General features: G+C 45.2%; 1 protein-coding gene and 1 long non-coding RNA gene across 9 annotated transcripts in view; one reads left to right on the plus strand and one right to left on the minus strand.

Moving 5' to 3' along the window:
* The window catches only part of GARNL3 (GTPase activating Rap/RanGAP domain like 3), a 154204-nt gene that overhangs the window by 21134 nt on the left and 116108 nt on the right, over positions 1 to 16962 (minus strand). For all 8 annotated transcript variants that reach the window (XM_082470056.1, XM_082470058.1, XM_082470063.1 and 5 more), the window contains 9 exons: positions 16417 to 16462; positions 15281 to 15387; positions 14099 to 14214; positions 12109 to 12213; positions 10381 to 10455; positions 7144 to 7255; positions 2563 to 2661; positions 2083 to 2199; positions 1351 to 1526 (listed from right to left, as the gene is read on the minus strand). In XM_082470056.1, the coding sequence (XP_082326182.1) occupies positions 1351 to 1526; positions 2083 to 2199; positions 2563 to 2661; positions 7144 to 7255; positions 10381 to 10455; positions 12109 to 12213; positions 14099 to 14214; positions 15281 to 15387; positions 16417 to 16462 (953 nt within the window). The remainder of the gene's footprint in view (positions 1 to 1350; positions 1527 to 2082; positions 2200 to 2562; positions 2662 to 7143; positions 7256 to 10380; positions 10456 to 12108; positions 12214 to 14098; positions 14215 to 15280; positions 15388 to 16416; positions 16463 to 16962) is intronic.
* The window catches only part of LOC309664594, a 135604-nt gene that overhangs the window by 16126 nt on the left and 102516 nt on the right, over positions 1 to 16962 (plus strand). The window lies entirely within an intron of this gene.

Here is a 16962-nt window from a genome sequence, read left to right on the forward strand (position 1 = left end):
CCTACTGACTCAGGCAAAGGGGCAGCTTTGTCCACCACATCTTTCCACCTGCCCAGGACCAAAGCTGACCTCGCCTCCTGCCAGGGCCCTGCATCAGCCTCTTAGCTGGACTCCTCATTCCACTCTTGGCCCCCTACTCTCTCCTCTGTCCAGTAGCCAGCATAGCCTTTTTAAAACCTGCCACTTCTCTGCTTCAGACCTTCCAGTGGCTCCCCCTTTTGCTCGGTGTCAAAGCCAACGTCCTTGCAATGGCCTTCAGGGCCCAAGAGAACCTGGTCCCCAGACACTGACCCCTGTCTGTCCCCTAGGCTGTAGCCGCCCAGCCTCTTGGCTGTGCCTTGAGCTGGGCCACTGGGTCCTTGCTGGCTTCTCCCCTTCTGCCTGGAGACCCTTTCCCCAGAGACCCTCAGCACTCGGTCCCATCTTTCATCTGAATCTCCCCTCAAAGGTAATCTTTTCTGAGAGGGCTTCTGAGATACCCTTTCTAAAAGAGATCCCCTACCTCCCCGATCCATGATCCTCTGTTTCCTTACCCTACTTTACTGTTAGCCTCAGGACTCATAGACTTATTGGCCTATTTCTGTTGTCCTGCAACTAGAAAGCAATCTCCACAAGAAAAGACACTTTTTTCTTGTTCACTGCTGTATCCCCAGGACCTAGAACAGCATCCTTTTTTTTCCTCCTTCCAGTTTTATTGAGATATAATTGACATACAGCATTGTATAAATTTAAGGTGTTCAATAATGATTTGACTTTACATACATCATAAAATGATCACCACAGTAGTTTAGCGAATATTCATCACCTCATATAAATACAAAATAAAAGAAAAACAGAATTTTTTTCCTTGTGATGAGAACTCTTAACTTCCATATATAACATACAGCAGCGTTATTATATTTCTCGTGTTGTACATTACACCCCTTGTACTTACTTGTCTTACAATGGGAAGTTTTTACCTTCTGACCACCTTCCTCCATTTCCCCCTCCCCCCACCCCCTGCCTCTGGTAACCATGAATCTGGTCTCTTTTTCCATGAGTTTGCTTTTGAAGTATCATTGACTTTAAAACTGTGTTAGTTTCTGGTGCCCAACATAATGATTCTAAATGTCTATACGTTTCGAAATGATCTCCACTAGGGCAGCATCTTTGGGTGCTCACTGGTATGAATGAGCTGGATGGAGTCGGAAAAGCCCTGTTCACCTTAGTCTTCTGGGAAACCAGGGCAACAGGCGAGGCCTTCCCCAGTCGGTTCCTGAACGCCAATGGATGACAGACTCTGGGTGGAAGGAGGGAGTCTGCCTCGTGACACCCTGGCCAGGAGCCGAACGATCTGAAGAGAAAACCTACCCTGATGTACTGGAATTCTTCAACAGGTGACTCGGACAGGGGAGATAACAGTGACATGCCGGTCACCCCACTTGTCTTGCTATGTTTCCTCGTGACCAGAAGCAGTTTATTCCGAATGGCAACCACAATCCTCAGCTCTCTGCTATGGTGAGTGTTAATGGCGTACAAGTGGCAGCCTGGGAAGAGAAATCAGTGATGCTGAACACACGACGAGAGGCGGGAAGCCCCCAAGCTTTGACAATTTGGTGATACCTGAGAACCCCGGAAATTAAGCATAACCCAGCGAAATGACCAAGAAACGTTCCCTCCACCAGGCAAAGTGGGGACTTGAAATAAAAATTAGGTTGAATTACAGGACAATTAAGGAAGTCATATTCCCTCTCTACTAGAGTTTGTGGACTTAGCTTCACACCCATTACATGATATGAACTAAAGTGAAGGGTGATCAGAGTTCCAGGAACCAAAGTCTAAAAGTCTCTTTTCACAGGTTTGCTCACAGAGCTTAACTCGTTCCAAACTTGTCAAACAAGACCTGGAATTTCCTTGAGTCCTCAACCTGCTTTTCTATCACTCAAGCTCTCTTAGGGAAGCAGTGATGCTGCCTTTGTGATGTTTCCAAGTGAAAACAAATAAAATCAAATTCCCACTCATTTTTCTTTTCAGTAAAATCTGGGCAGTCTGAGAAAAAGATTAATTGGACAGAAACCACCAAAATATGAAGAATCGAGTCACCTTTGGTTTTCTCCAGCTTGTTTTCTCTGCAGTCATATTTGCCCTTCACGGCCTGCTTGCCCTCCATGCCCCTCTGCACAGCGCTGAGCCTGAAGACAAAGAGGCGGGCGTCTTTCCCTGGTGGGATAAAGCAGACGGAGGAGATGGATGGAAAAGTAAGACGACCTGGAAGAACTGAAAGGGTGGATTGTATAGGAAAACCACTGCTCGAGAAATCAGAATTTGAGGTGTTCCAGAATCCAGGAGAAACCCCGCATCGCCTTTATGTAATGATGCAATCAAGGATGCCCCCCCGCCCTTCTCTCCCTCACCATCCCCTCCTCAGAGGACATATGGGCCACCAAGGCCCCTGAGCCCTGGGCACCAGGAGAAGAAACAGCTGGCACCACCGATGCAGCCAGAGCCCCACGACCCTTGTGTCGGCCGCAGGCTACACTCTTCCCTTCCTCCCAGAAAACGTCACCTGGAGAGGAGTACCACCTTTGTCTGCTCTGAAAATCAGAAGGTCCAGCGCCTCCAGCACATGCATCTGCTTCACGGGCAGAGTTTTGTCAAACACTGGCACTGATGGAAGGTCATCTGGAAGAGGAAACCTGGTTACCTGATGCTGCAACCCAGACCACACTTTCTAGAACCTACAAAACGTGCCTGTGGGTAGTTTTGGACCCCGGTTCTCCCTAGGCGAGGAAGGAGGACAGCTTCTAGAGCTTTCATAAGGGCTACACAGAAAGTTCAAGCACTAGTCTCCTCTTAGCTCAGGGAGAAGGACTGGCATTTCTTTCCCAAAGGCATTCACAACTCCATACAGGGAGCGTAACGGCAGGGCCCCTAAGCTGTATTCTTCTCCTCAGTGTTCATCAAAGAAAAGGCAGCATCTCCCAATTCCAGTTTTTGCTGGGATTATTCCAAAGAACTGAACACCAAGTTTTAAAAAATGCTAATAAGCTTAGCCATTTCTCTTGAGCATTTTCTGATTTTTTGTCATGTTTGAAATCATATCACATCTTAGGTTATTTTGCATATTTCTCAAGAAAGCAAAATTAGAATTTCCTTTTGTATATAAAATAAAAACAAACTTCCTATTGCAACATGCCCTATGTCCGCATCAATAGTAATTTACCTATAAATTTTCAGTATTTCTCCATATAGGAATATGAAATCTCCTTTTTAGACAAAAATAAGAGAGAAATATCAATTATGTTTCCCAACTAACAGGAAAAAACTAATTTTAGTGGAAACATTTGGGAAGACGTCAGGTAAACAGGTGATTAAAGACACTGCAATTATACATAGGATTTGTTTTTAAGCTTACTTACTGGGATCTTAAATTGCCAGCAATAACTTTGCTCCCGGGGGTCCCTTGGACAAAGAGGGCTAAAAGAATTAAGGCTGTTCCATAAGCAAAGGGTCTGTTCTGAGCTTGACATAGACTCAGGGCAAGGCAAAGATGTCCCAGGATGGTGTAGACATTTTAGGCGGAAGTGTCTAGCTTATTCTTTATCTGCACTTCGAAGACACTTAGGTCTTCAAGTGTTTGGCTGTGGGTGTGGGTGTTTCCTTAATTGTAATTTAGGTGTGAGAGGCCCTGAGGATCTTGGCTCTTCCAGAAACCTGTCTGGGAGTTCATCCCTCCCTGGATGGTGCCCAGGAGGGAGTAGAGCTTTTATCATCCCTCTCCTGCAGGCCTGTGAGAGCGCTGTATTTTTCAGAGCACAGAGCCTGCTAGGCTCTTATTAGACAGAGGGCTTGGCTCTAGTTGCCCTTCATGATCGGGGCTAATGTGAATTCTGTGACAGCCCATCAAACACTTTCCTGCTCCTCTAGCCCAGGCCTTCCCAAGAGGATTGATTCTCAGGCTCTTTGTGCTTCTGTGGGGGAAGACTCAATTTTTCAAACCATGAGATGATCACTCCAGTACCCGTCTCTATGTTTGACTAAGTGACTATGCTTGTTTCATTTTGTGAATGACAGTTCACATACACTGAGGGCTTCCTACATGCCAGGCCTTAATGCTAAGTGTTTTATGTGTCATTTAATGTAGATTTCCCAATGACCCTACTAGGTAGGAACTTCTAATACTCCCATTTAACAAATGAGGAACCTGAGGCTCAGAGGTGATAGAAAATTGTCTAAGCTCACGTCTTGAGCTTGCGGAACCCAAGTCCGTGCAAGGACAAAGTCTGGGCTCTTAGCCAGTGTTGTAGCCTAAATACAGCACTGTATCCCTGTGGATTGATGGGGTGAGCACGGGAAAATTGTGCCGTAAGGAATTAACGTGACAGAAGCACTTCATTTTGCGGTTAAAACAGAGGGATACCATGTGGCTGCCTGACTATGTACAGAGTAAATGAGCATTTATTCTCCATCTAGTCGTCTTTCTCAGGTGGCTAAACAGGTTTATATACAGCACAGGAAGGAAGGGAAGGAAAGGATATGAGAAAGTGACGTGGATTCAATGACTATTTCATAACATGGTTTCCTTCTTGTAATCTCTTTAGGAAGAAACAATCTTTTAGAGCTGGCTTTCCTATTACTGCAAAACCAAAACAAATGGTGATAGCATATTTAATCAGTATTTAGTCTCCCTTCAGAGTAGGTTTTGCTACACTTTTTTTTGCAAAGAATCTTGATGTTTAATAGTGACCTTGAAAGGAGCAGACTCTCAAGGGGGTAAGTCTAATGAAATTAAGCGGAGGCTAATGGGATAGAGTGGAACTTGGCGTGAAATGAAATGGAGAGATTCACTCACAGAGATAATTCGTAATACAATTAAGTGTAGACAAGAAAAAGGTAAACAAAGAAATAACAAGAGAATTATGGTTTAAAAGCACAACAAGGAATACAAAGAAAGCCTTAAGGGTTATTCTCTTTTTAGCAAAGGCAAACAGGGATGCATTACTGCATAACTAGGACATGAAAGTAATAATCTGAGTAATACATCTAAGCTGGTGGTGGGTGTATATGGCTACCACCTGTGTTAAGACAACGTCCCTCAAGTTTGAAAGAAAAGAATTTCCTGGCAGTCACAATAATCCTTATATCTGACACTTCCATTACATTTTGGATACGTAAAGATGAAAATTTCAGAAAGGGACTTGGTAATCTTGGTTTGGATTTTACATTTACATAGAAGCAACTTGAATAGAAAATTTTTTTCTGTTTTTAGGCAAGCCTTACAAATAGTCACTATGAAACATACTTTCTCTTTCCTAAAAAGGCAAACAGGTAGAATTTGACATTGTTTTCATCACAAAAATTTTCATAATTATTTGCCCAGGAGTATAGTCTTAGAAATCTGCATCAAGGTAAAGACAGTCACATTGGTAGAGCTTAATTTAATTTTAATAAAATGTAGTTGGTTTAGTGGAGAGAGCACTGGACAAGGAATCACCTCTGGGTTCTGGTTCCAGCTGTGCCACTAACCAGCTGTATGGTCTTGGGCAAGTCATTTCACATCATTTCTTTAGGCTTCTGTTTCTTCATCTGTAAAACTAAGAGACTAGGCTAAACCCCTAAGGTTTGTTTTTTTAAATAAATTCTTTTATTTGGTTGTACTTTGAGCAAAATCTATAGATTTTGTTACCTTCTGGCAAGTTCATAGGGATAGAGTAATGATGATAGCGACTGTTTGGTAAGTTACTGCTGTGTGCCAGACGCTGCTTTAAGCGCTTACAGGTAAGTAGGTAACGTCGTGTAATCTCCACATCTCCTCCCTTGCGGTTAGGATCATCATCCTTATTTTGTTTCGTTCATCATTTCTCATTATCATAAACTATTTTATAGCTACTTAAAAAATTACCCCCACTTTAGAGAAACCTGAAGCTCAGAGAGGTTTTCTTTAAGATCACAAAGATTTTCTAATTGTTTTATAAAAGTTTCTAAAATTAAATATTTAATTTAAATTCTGAATTTATGAATTTTAAGTTATCTGGCTTTCAGTAAATTAGTTATATACACAATTATATATGTGTATATATGTGAATTTAAAAAATTATGTTATGGATACAACATTTAAAGATACAGCAAAAATAACAGATAAGGTCAGAAATAAGTCCATTATAAAGTCTTGTCCACCTCTCATTGTCCTAGCATGGGGCCCGGAACACAGCACGTACTTATAAATGTGCTGAGTCAGGGACTGAGGAGGCAGTAAAGGTGGAGGCCAAGGATGGGAAGATGCTGCAGTTTTAGGCCGCTATGTTACTCTCACAGGAGGTGGCCTTCAGGATGCTCATAAAGCATCACTATGGTAACCAGAGACCGGGAGGCCTGCTCCTGTGCACGGAGGATGTGCCCTTGGAAGATGCTGTCTCTACACCTATGGGTCCCTCTGAAGCCCCAGGACATGACTTGCTACTAGTGTTTAGCTCCTTTATCATTCATTAGGAGTCTAGAAGAATCCAAGGGGCCTCCTGCTGGAAAGGACCACACAGTCCTTGAGGCTAAATTAAATCCCCACTCGAAGTTGAATGCCCTCTACGGCATCCTTGCCAAGGCGGGAGCTGACCGCCTCCCTGGGGGCAGGCTGACCCACCCGGCTGTGAAAAGTTTGGTTTTATATTGAGATGAGATCTATCTTCCTGTCAAAATCTTTGTTTCTCTATCCATCAAATATAGGTTATCTAAGATTCTTATTGTTTGTTTTGGATACTGAGTACTTTTCGAATTAGAAATCTTAAAAGAAAAAAAAAAGCGCTTCAAGAGAGAGCATATCCCTGAGACAGCGGCTCTAAATAACAACCTGCCCTTGTCAATTTAAAGTAAAATTTTGGAATCATGATAAGTATTGGCCGCAAAGGAGATTTTCCTTGCAGGTTATTTGATATCCACAGACTAATCGGAAGGGATGAAACTGTCATGCAGGCCCGCGCCCACCCCCTGCCCCCCACGGCCCAGGCTTGCCTGTTGAAAACAAGGGAGTCATTTTTAAGGAAATAAAGCTCTGCTAAGGACACTGCTGAGGGCCCATTTATCTAAAGGGAGCTGACCGGTGGTCACCCATCTTAGAAGTACTACAAGTTATACAAAGAGAGACATTTGAAGGAGCAGCTACTCACTAACCATCCACTAGCAAGACTCCAGCATCAGTGGAAACCAGCAAGGCCTGGCCCCAGGGATCTGCACACACGGCTTCGTGAGGGAAATTACTGCAGAAACACTGGGGCTCCCAAGGCTGCGAGGCAACCAAGCATCAGAAGGTAAGTGCACCAGAAAGAACACACCGGCCCATCAGGTGGAAACGCACAGCACACCACCGCCCAAAACAGCAACACAGATGCCCTCAAACCCTGGGAGCTAGAAGGGCTCTGACTCAGTTACCTTTCTTAAGAAGAAAAGTCTCCTTCCAGAAACGCACGCAATAGGAAAAGGCTGGAGTCACATGTTTCTGGCACCGTGACCAGAGTCTATATCGTAATGACGCCCCACAGGGGCAATCGAAGCATTGGTAACGTTTTCTAAGCAAACGTTTCTCTTTATTATAAAAGGAAGTCCCACCCAACTCTCTAAACAAAGTCAGATTCCTGTGTTGCTGATTCGGCAAAATTATTAAACCGTACACAATGCAAGAAGTTGATATCGTCTTAACATGAAAATGCTTACTGACCCATTTAAGGCTACAAATCTTCAAGAAAAAAATAACACCTGTTTGTAGGAATATGGCGAGGGCTGCTGATGAAACCCACTCGTGTTCCCCCACGTGACACATTCACGTCATGGAACTCGCATCCTTAGTTTCATTCTGTGTCGGGCAGGAAGAGTCAGCCCCACATCACTGCTGCCTCGGAGCTGCGGCCGATGCCTGGAGTCTGCAGGTGTAGTTCGTGGCTTCTGAACCACACCAGAATCAGGGACATTCTCACCTGAACCATTAATTTCCCTCCAAAGCATGTGGCTTGCCCTCAAGGGACAAGGAAGTCTGTGGAGATTCTCAGGGACGAGTTGAAGTCCCATGTCTTCACTTTTACCTGGGGCTGTACAAGAGCCCATGTGCATGCGTAGGTGTGTTTGCATGGGCCGGGTGAGCACACGCTCGCACACTCAAAGTAGAAGCGATGGCTCTGAGGTCACCTGCAAGGGTGTCATTTGGGATGAGGGTAAACACTGTTTACCCTGTGTGCATTATTGCTGTCTTAGAAAAGTATGCTTTCCCTTTATAAAACCCAACAGCCTCAAAATGAATATTCTTATTGCTAAGATGAGGCTCAGGCTGTTGTGAAAAGATCACACAAAGAATGTGAAGATATTTTATAAACTGAAAGAGGACTGCACAAGTGCAGGTCATTACTTAGAATGGCAGTTCCCTAAGATTTCTGGAAATTCTGAGTTTGTGACTTAGAGCAGGAGGATATGGGAAAGCAAAGCCAATGTAAATGCCAACTGGGCGACAGACACAGACGCTAGAGCATTAGACACCAAGGTGGAAAGCCAACTCTGAATAACAGAATGTTCTCTGAGTGCAGGACACAAGATCAGAACGCTTATGCAGAACTGGGGTTTTTAACCCAGAAGATCGAGGGGCCCTGAAGTATCCAGGGGGGCTTAGGGAGGTCCGTGAAGCACTGAAACTGTATTCAATGTGCTGTACAGGCGCCATTCATAATTTTAATGGGCTGGAGTGTGTGTGTTGGGGGCATGGGGGTCCACTGGCTTCATGGGCCCTCAAAGTGGCTGGGGACTGCAAGAGTCTGAGGCCGTCACGTCGGAGGTGTCAGCGATGAGAACTCAGCCCCAGACCCACAGACGCTCTGGTCTGAGGCCTGATGGCACTTATCATTGCACTGGACTCCCCGCTGCCACATGACGGGCTTGGTGCAGATTCTGAGGGCAACGATGTGGTCTTCGGGCCTTCCTGCCCAAGCCCAGAACTCTTTACTGGCTCCCCGCTAAGGACATTAACACAGCTCATGGAACGATGGATGCCTAGGAGACTGACAGTGCCCATGCTCTGGAAGTAGAGCACCCTCGGGAGCAGCATGTGGGACTCTGGCCTCTGCGGAGCCAACTTCACCACAGTCCGTGAGGGCCTGGAGAGTAGTGTTTCTTCAAGGATGGCCCGTGGCCCACTGGTAGGTCACGCACTGATCCAAAAACTGGAAGCTCTTTCTTTGTCATTTACCAGTGAACAAGTTACTTTCATTTTTATGTACACCTAAGAACTTCTTATTAAGAAGGTTACTAAATCTTACTGGAATTTGTTATCTATAAAGGGCTTGACAACACTGCAAATTCTACTATTCACAGGAACAAGCAGATAGTGGGAATTTTTGCAACCTTTGGAACCTTTGGAAAAGATGCTTTGCCGTCGGTCTTGTCTGAAATTGGCTGTGGTTTTTCGGCATCAGTTGTATTTTGAGCTCATCATTTTCTTGAAACCAGACTTTAAAGTTTGTAGGTTCTGCAATTCAGATACAGATCATCCATACCTTTATTGCGAAAGTAGATGTATTCGTAATTCTTTTGTTCTTACGATGGCCATTTCTCCAGTGATGCACTGTCTGTGGATTTGTTCCATTTAACTACCGTTTACATATTCTGAACATAGACATATTTCAGTATGTAGGGTATGGCTTTACAATACGAAATCATGCCAACAGTAAGTTTGTACTGCGACTTGTTTTCATTGTTTTCTCTTCTATGCTTGATGACCACCTAGTTCTTTTTCCACAGGAAGTGGAAATGAGAAGTAGATACTCAGGCCACAGAATTATTGGTTTGGCTGAATGAACTGTAGATGAAGCAGTGGTTGCTCAGCTGTGGTCCTCTGACCAACACCATCAGCATCAACTTATTAGAAATGCAAATTCTCAGGGCCCACTCAGACCTGTGGAGTCAGAAACTCTGGGGGTGATTCTAACACACACTAAAGCCTGAGAAATACTGCCCTAGAGCCTTGCCGTTTAGTGTGTCCGTGTCAGCAGCACAGGCACCACTTGAGATCCTGTTAGAAATGTAGCATCTTGGCCCTGCCACGCAGAGCTGTTGATGAGAACGTGCACTTGGTCAGGATGTCCAGGTGGTCTGTAGGCACACAAGGCTTGAGGAGCACTGCTGAGCCCAGTCTGCTTGTCCAGGCCCAGTCTAGAAGCGCTGCTCCTTTAAGCAAAGGCACAGGCACACTATGGAAACAGGGGGGCTCTCACTAGATGCCACCCAACTTTATCTGGGGCTTCCCCTGCGGACTCTGCTGTAGACAAGCTGTCCCTCCTCCTGCTCCACAAAACTCTTTCTAAGAATCTCAATAACTTCATTGAGGACAAAGGACATTCACAGTTGAACTTGAAAGCATCATCGACTCACCTCTTTTTTACAGATCCCCGCGGCCACCAGGCTTGATGGAGCATCCCCTCTCACGATGGATTTCAGTTTTAGCGCCTGACAGAACAGAGATCTCTTTTAGTTTATCAGGCAGTAAAAGAACAGCAGGATCAACAAGTATGATTTGAAAAAAAATTTTTTAATGAAACAGGAGTAATTTCCGGCTAAAGTTTCAGGTTCCCATGCTGCCCTATCATTGAAGATAAGGAATGGAGTCAGCTGGACCTGGTGAAGCCCTCATGACTCCAAATGCTTTCTGTCATTTCAACTAATCAGTATATCAGTACAGTGATTTCCAAACCATCAGTATTGGAAAAAATCCCCAGGTCCCTCCTCAAACTTGATGAATCAGAATCTCTGAAAGTAGAGTCAGGGCATCTTTTTTTGTTTGTTTTTTTTAAATATTTATTTATTTATGGCTGCACCGGGTCTTAGTTGCAGCATGTGGGATCTAGTTCCCTGACCAGGGATCGAACCCGAGCCCCTTGCATCGGGAGCGTGGAGTCTTAACCACTGGACCACCAGGGAAGTCCCGAGTCGGGGTATCTTTAAACATGGACCAAAGTTGGAGGGCCCCAGTAACAGTGCACCTGCTTTGGGAAAAGGTTATCTTTGCTGTTAAGCTTTCCTGATCGCCTTGCTATTGGCTTCGACTTTTGGGTCAGAACCTTGTCTGCAGCTGGCAGCTCTCCTCCTCCCTCTTGTGACATGGGACCAAGGCAGAAAGCTGTGTCACCTCCAGAACTAAGTAATACTAATGTCACGTAGGAGCAAGGCAAAGGGGGAATGGTTTCCTCCAAAATCTGGAATAAGGTGATGCCTGGGAGCCGCCTCACTGTGACGACTACTTCCAAGCGGTAGAGGGAATCCAGGTCTCCTGCGAGGACACCCCCTATGTGCTGACTCCTGCCAGGGAGGAGTTCAAGGTGCTTTCCCTAAATTGGCTCCCCACACTTCAGAAAATTCCCGGGAGGCAGGCAAATGATACATGCTCCTTTATCAAGAGGGAGCCCAGCCTGGGCCCTGTGGCCTCTTGCTCCCAGCCAGTGTCACCCCCGCTTCAGCAGAGGGCTTTCCTCTCACTCACGCCTGCAGAGAGCTACGCCTACATGGTTATCAAAAATCTCCTTTGTCTAGGGACTTCCCTGGTGGTTAAGAATCTGCCTGCCAATGCAGGGGACATGGATTCGAGCCCTGGTCTGCGAAGATCCCACATGCCACGGAGCAACTGGGCCCGTGAGTCACAACTACTGAGCCTGCGCTCTAGAGCCTGTGAGCCACAACTACTGAGCCTGTGCGCCTAGAGCCCGTGCTCCGCAACAAAGAGTAGCCCCCGCTCGCCACAACTAGAGAAAGCCTGTGCGCAGCAACGAAGACCCAAAACAGCCAAAAAAAAATCTTCGTATAAACAACAAGGTCCTACTGTATAGCACAGGGAACTACATTCAATATCCTGTTATAAACCATAATAAAAAAGAATATGAAAAAGAATATATATGTATAACTGAATCACGTTGCTGTACAGCAGAAATGAACACATTGTAAATCAGTTATACTTCAATAAAACTTTTAAAAATCTCACTCGTGGTTCCACAGTAATCCTAAGAGAAGTGACAGAGCTCTTCCAGGAGTATGCAAACATAACATTCTTTGCAGGTGGGCCATCTGGTTTGGATGTCAGAATAAAACAGGTGTCAGAATAAAACCCACCTGCCCTATTCTAACGAACTCTGCCTGGCGGGCCTCCTCTTTCTTCCGTGCTGACTTGGGCGACTCTGGTAAGACATCACTGAAAGATCGTCTATTAAGCATGTTCTGAAAAAGAAAGACAAGTTATGAATTCCAAAGATGGTTGTCAAATCTCATCCTTTGGCTTCTCTTAGTGGACAAACCTATTTGTCCAAATGGTCCTACTTCTGCCTTCTCTACTCATTCTCTCAATAAGCATCTATGAGGCACCACTTAAGTGCCCGCCAGGTCTGTGCTAGACACGAGGGATTAAGGAGCCAACAGGGGGAGAGCCCGCCCCGTAGAGGCTGAGAGCACGGGCTCTGAAATCAAGCAAACCAGCATTCCCCCCCACCGCCTTACTAACTGCCTAACAGCGTGGTCGGCCACCACGCTGCACACACAACTCCAGGGACGCCATGCTCAGAGAGGGGCACCCCTGGAACACGACATACAAAATTCTATGCGGACGGTACTCCCTGGAGTTGTGCAGCTCTGTGGCCTTCTGGGTAACTTCGGGCAAGGGAGTTAATTTCTGAGTCTCAGTGTCTTTGTGTGGCTAATACCGGTCTCTGAGGTGTGTTATGAGGACTAAGTGAGGAAATGCATGGAAGGTGCTTGGGCACATACTCAGTAAATGTTAGTTTTCTTCCAAACTGCAGAGAACTGGGTGCATGCATGCAATTAGCAAGTATTGGCTGAGCATCTACTGCTCTGCTGGATTTGGGGGATGTGATGCACATGGTCTGTGTCCTGGTGGAGCAGAGTCTACGGGGGAGACAGATTAAGTAATTGATTACATGACTGGCACATGGGATAATTTCTATGAAGGGGAGGTCCCTAAAGCATGTGGAGGCATTTAACAGGGGCACGTGGCTGCAGCTGGGGGCTGGGGAAGGCTGCTAAGGCAGTGATGTTTCAGCTGAGACCTGAAGGACATCACATATTCCTCTTGGTACCCTCTCTTCACCGTTTCCTGACTTTAAGGAAAAAAGGGAATGGACAGATTGCCAATTATGGCTGGCTCTTTAAGGCCCTGGGGTTGGTCTGGACCAATCCCTGTGAGTAGTTAGGATGTATCGACCAGCCAGAAGTCAAGGGCACCTATAAGATGGTGGTGGTCACTGTGTTGAAGGGAAAGGACTGCACGAGCACCAGCTCGTTTTGATGTTCTTCATCTCTCTGGGCGGCCACCTGAGACCGGACACTGCATTTATGTTCACACGTCAGTAGCAACTCCTTTTCCTGGAGTCTGTGGCTGTACCGATTCTAGGGAAGTCTTCCCCCTTGTTCCGTGCTTCCTTGTTAAATTTGGGAAATGCTTCTAAACAACGATGATTTCATTTTGCATTAACACTCGTTAGCCACTCTGACATGTGGCGATCTCGCACTGAGTCTAGAGGCCTCCAAAAAGCATGGGTGCCCCTCGAGGCGCTGGGCTCCTCAGGGAGGTACTGGGTCCCATCAGTGTGGATACACCTTCAGCCTAGGAAGTATCTGGCACAAAGTGGATTTTCAGTAAATGTACATACTTATTTCAGTGCCTGAATATAGGGCTCGCCAGTAAATCTCCAGAAAACCTTATAGAGCCCCCAATCTCTCCCCCAAATCCCCACTTTGCCTGTCCATCAGCTCCATGGCACGAGTAATGCTGAGCAGTACCCCCAAAGACAGGTACCCCAAAAGTACTCTCAAATGCTCCAGGGATTGCTGACTGACATTCATGCCCTCAGCCTGCATCTCGATTTCCACAGGCCTTGGCTTTATGAAAATCACACTCTTGTATATGGACATTCAACATCCCTTCTTCCCGTGACAACCATGAGAGAACATGAGTCCCTGGAGGCCACAGTCCAGTGTTGACAGCAGGATCAGGTGACTCTATGCTTTTCTAACCAGGACTCATCGCTAGGACTTGTGTTCTCAACTCAGACCCCGTGAGAAGGAAAGAACACCACGGACCCAGGGTTACCTTATGCAAATCTGGCATCAAATCCTGGTATAAAGATCGAATCAACATATCCAGAGTTCGTCGACGTTTCTGGGCGAATGTTGGGGTTTCCAGAGTGGCTTTTTCACCATTAATTACTAAAATAAATCAAGTTATAAAGGGAGTTACAAATATTAACAGGCTATTGAAGAATGCCCTTCTCAAGGAAACTTCTCACAGTAAATGCCACCCACTTTCCTAATACTGGTATAACCCTTCTTTCATGGAAGAATGCTTAAAAACTCTCTAAATTTCTCTCTACAAACCCATAGTCCATAGGTATGTCTATCTTACCCTTCTTGTTGGATTACAAGCTTCCTGAGCAGAGGGTATATCTAATTACTTGAAGACCTAGCACACACCCAACGTGCCCTCATCCACAATTCCACCCACCCACCCAACCATCCATCCATCCATCCGTCTATCCCACCCACCCATCCATCCAACCATCCCACTCATCCATCCATCCACCTACCCACGCATCCACCCACTCATCCAACACATGGGCAAAACCACCAGGATGCCATTCAATGGGATTAAATATATATTTGCTGCATTTTGTTAGAAAAAATAACAATTGCCTAAGCAGAGTACTGGGATTCTTAGCTCAATGAAAGTTTCTTCTGGAAGAAAAAGCCGGTGGTTTAGTGGACAACAGACACTGAGAGTCAATAAAGTGGAATGTCCAGTTACACATTAGAGCACAGAATAGAAAGTGTGCAGTACAGTTTGGAGCTTGAGGTCAAGATAGTTATGGGTTTGAATCCCAGCTGTGCTGTTATCTGTGCATTTTAAAGCAAATTATTTAGATTCTTGGGGCCTCAATTTTCTAGCTTGTAAAATGGATATAACCATATTTCCTTATAGGGTTGTTGTAAGAATGTAAGTCATATAATACGTATTAAAGAGCACAGAGCTAGGCATATCAAACTGAATAAATATTAGCTATTTGGTGGGTAGGATGGTAGGTATAGATGAGAACCCAGGAGAGACCTTCACAACACTGTCAGAAAACTAAATACGCTTCTCGTGAAGAAGTAACAGAACATGGAATGCAATCAATGCTTAAACAATGATGTCTTCTTCACAGCATCCTGGGAGAATTGGAAGAAATGTATTCTGCTGTAGAACAAGTTGCAAAAACATTTCAAAATAGAAACTTACATTTCACTAGCAAAAAGTCCCTGAATTCCTGGTGGTCTGTAAACACCGGTGGGGAGGGCAAGGGTGGGCCAAAGAGTGGTACGCTTTCCTCTGAAAATATTTTCAGCCTGTGTAGAGAACATTGCAGAATTACTTGGTTTTTCTTCAAAGATCACCAATATTTGGATCTTAAATTTGTTCAGTTGCCTATGTGATATGTTAGGAATACTCCTTCCACAGGAGGAGGGCCTTCTCTGGGCTGCCAGAGCCTTGGCCACCATGCAGCAATCCTGTGTGCTTTACGGCAAAGACCAAGTCTAACTGGATCCTTCGTGGTCCAACCCACCAAGCCGCAGGCAAGGTCAGGCACCCCAGGAACAATAGCAAAGACCACCACTGAGCACCCACTGCACACCAGGCAGCATACTTGGTATTTTAAGACATAGCATCAGCTGATTCTCACCAAACTGTCCAGGTAGAATCATTACCTTCACTCCATAGATGAGGCTTGAGGCTCCAAGAAGATAAACACTTTTTTTTCAAAGCCTCGAAGTTAATAAGTGATAGAGCTGGGATTCTAACCCAGATCTATTTGGCTCAAATTTCATGCTCTTTTCACAACATCATGATACCTTTTAACAGATTAATTTTTGAGAACGGGATTAATTTTTGAGAAGGATAAATGGGCAAGAATGTAGCCTAGGAAGGAGGGGACTCTGGTCAAGATCAAACATATCACACTTGTGCCCTCTGTGGAGCACAGTAACATTCCTGACCCTGACCCTTGGGTCTACTGCATGGAGCAACACTATATGAAACAAGCTTTTCCTGAAGACACGGTGGCTTTCAAATCAATCAAAAAATATGTATATCAAGAGTCTCGGGACTTCCCTGGTGGCGCAGTGGTTAAGACTCCGAGCTCCCAGTGCAGGGGGCCTGGGTTCGATCCCTGATCAGGGAAGTAGATCCCACATGCATGCTGCAACTGAGAGTTCACATGCCATGACTAAGGAGCTGGCGAGCCACAACTAAGGAGCCCGCTTGCTGCAACTAAAACCCGGTGTGACCAAAAAAAAAAAAAAGTCTTAAAATGAATGCCAAATTAACATGTAAACATGAGAATTAGAACAAGCAATCGAGGTAAAGTTGTTACCAACCTGTAATTGTCCTTTTGCTGATCATACCTCACTAAGGCAAAAATATCTGTGGTGATGGTTAAGGAAATTAATCAACGACCCCAACTCACACAGTCAACGGCTTGTGCTTTGCAAACCCTGTGTGCAGAATCATCCTGGGCCTGCACTCCTGGGGTCAGGGCACCTGTCACCCATAGGCTGAGATGGAACCTTGACTTCTGTTAAAGAGACAGCCCGGGAAGACACAGGTTCAACCTCTGCGTGTTCATCCTTGCGGGAAAGGGTTACTTCTCCAAATCCGTCAGAAAAGCAATATAAATAACGCTATTAAGCAACTACAACAAAGCAAAAAGATCAGTTCCCTTGCCTGAAAGTATACACAAGATCCCAAAATGAAATTAGTCATATATTTCATCTCACACATTTTGAAAAGAAAAGAAATTTAAATGTTTCCACTGTACACCTTCCCTCTCTCTCCTTCTGGCTTTGTTAGACAAAACAAACCAAAACAAACCAGTGTAGCTGGTGGCAGCCTCTCAGTAGAATCTACTTTGCTTGTGTTGGGCG

The sequence above is a fragment of the Balaenoptera physalus genome, assembly GCF_965194825.1.
Source record: "Balaenoptera physalus genome assembly, chromosome: 7".
Lineage (NCBI taxonomy): Eukaryota > Metazoa > Chordata > Mammalia > Artiodactyla > Balaenopteridae > Balaenoptera > Balaenoptera physalus.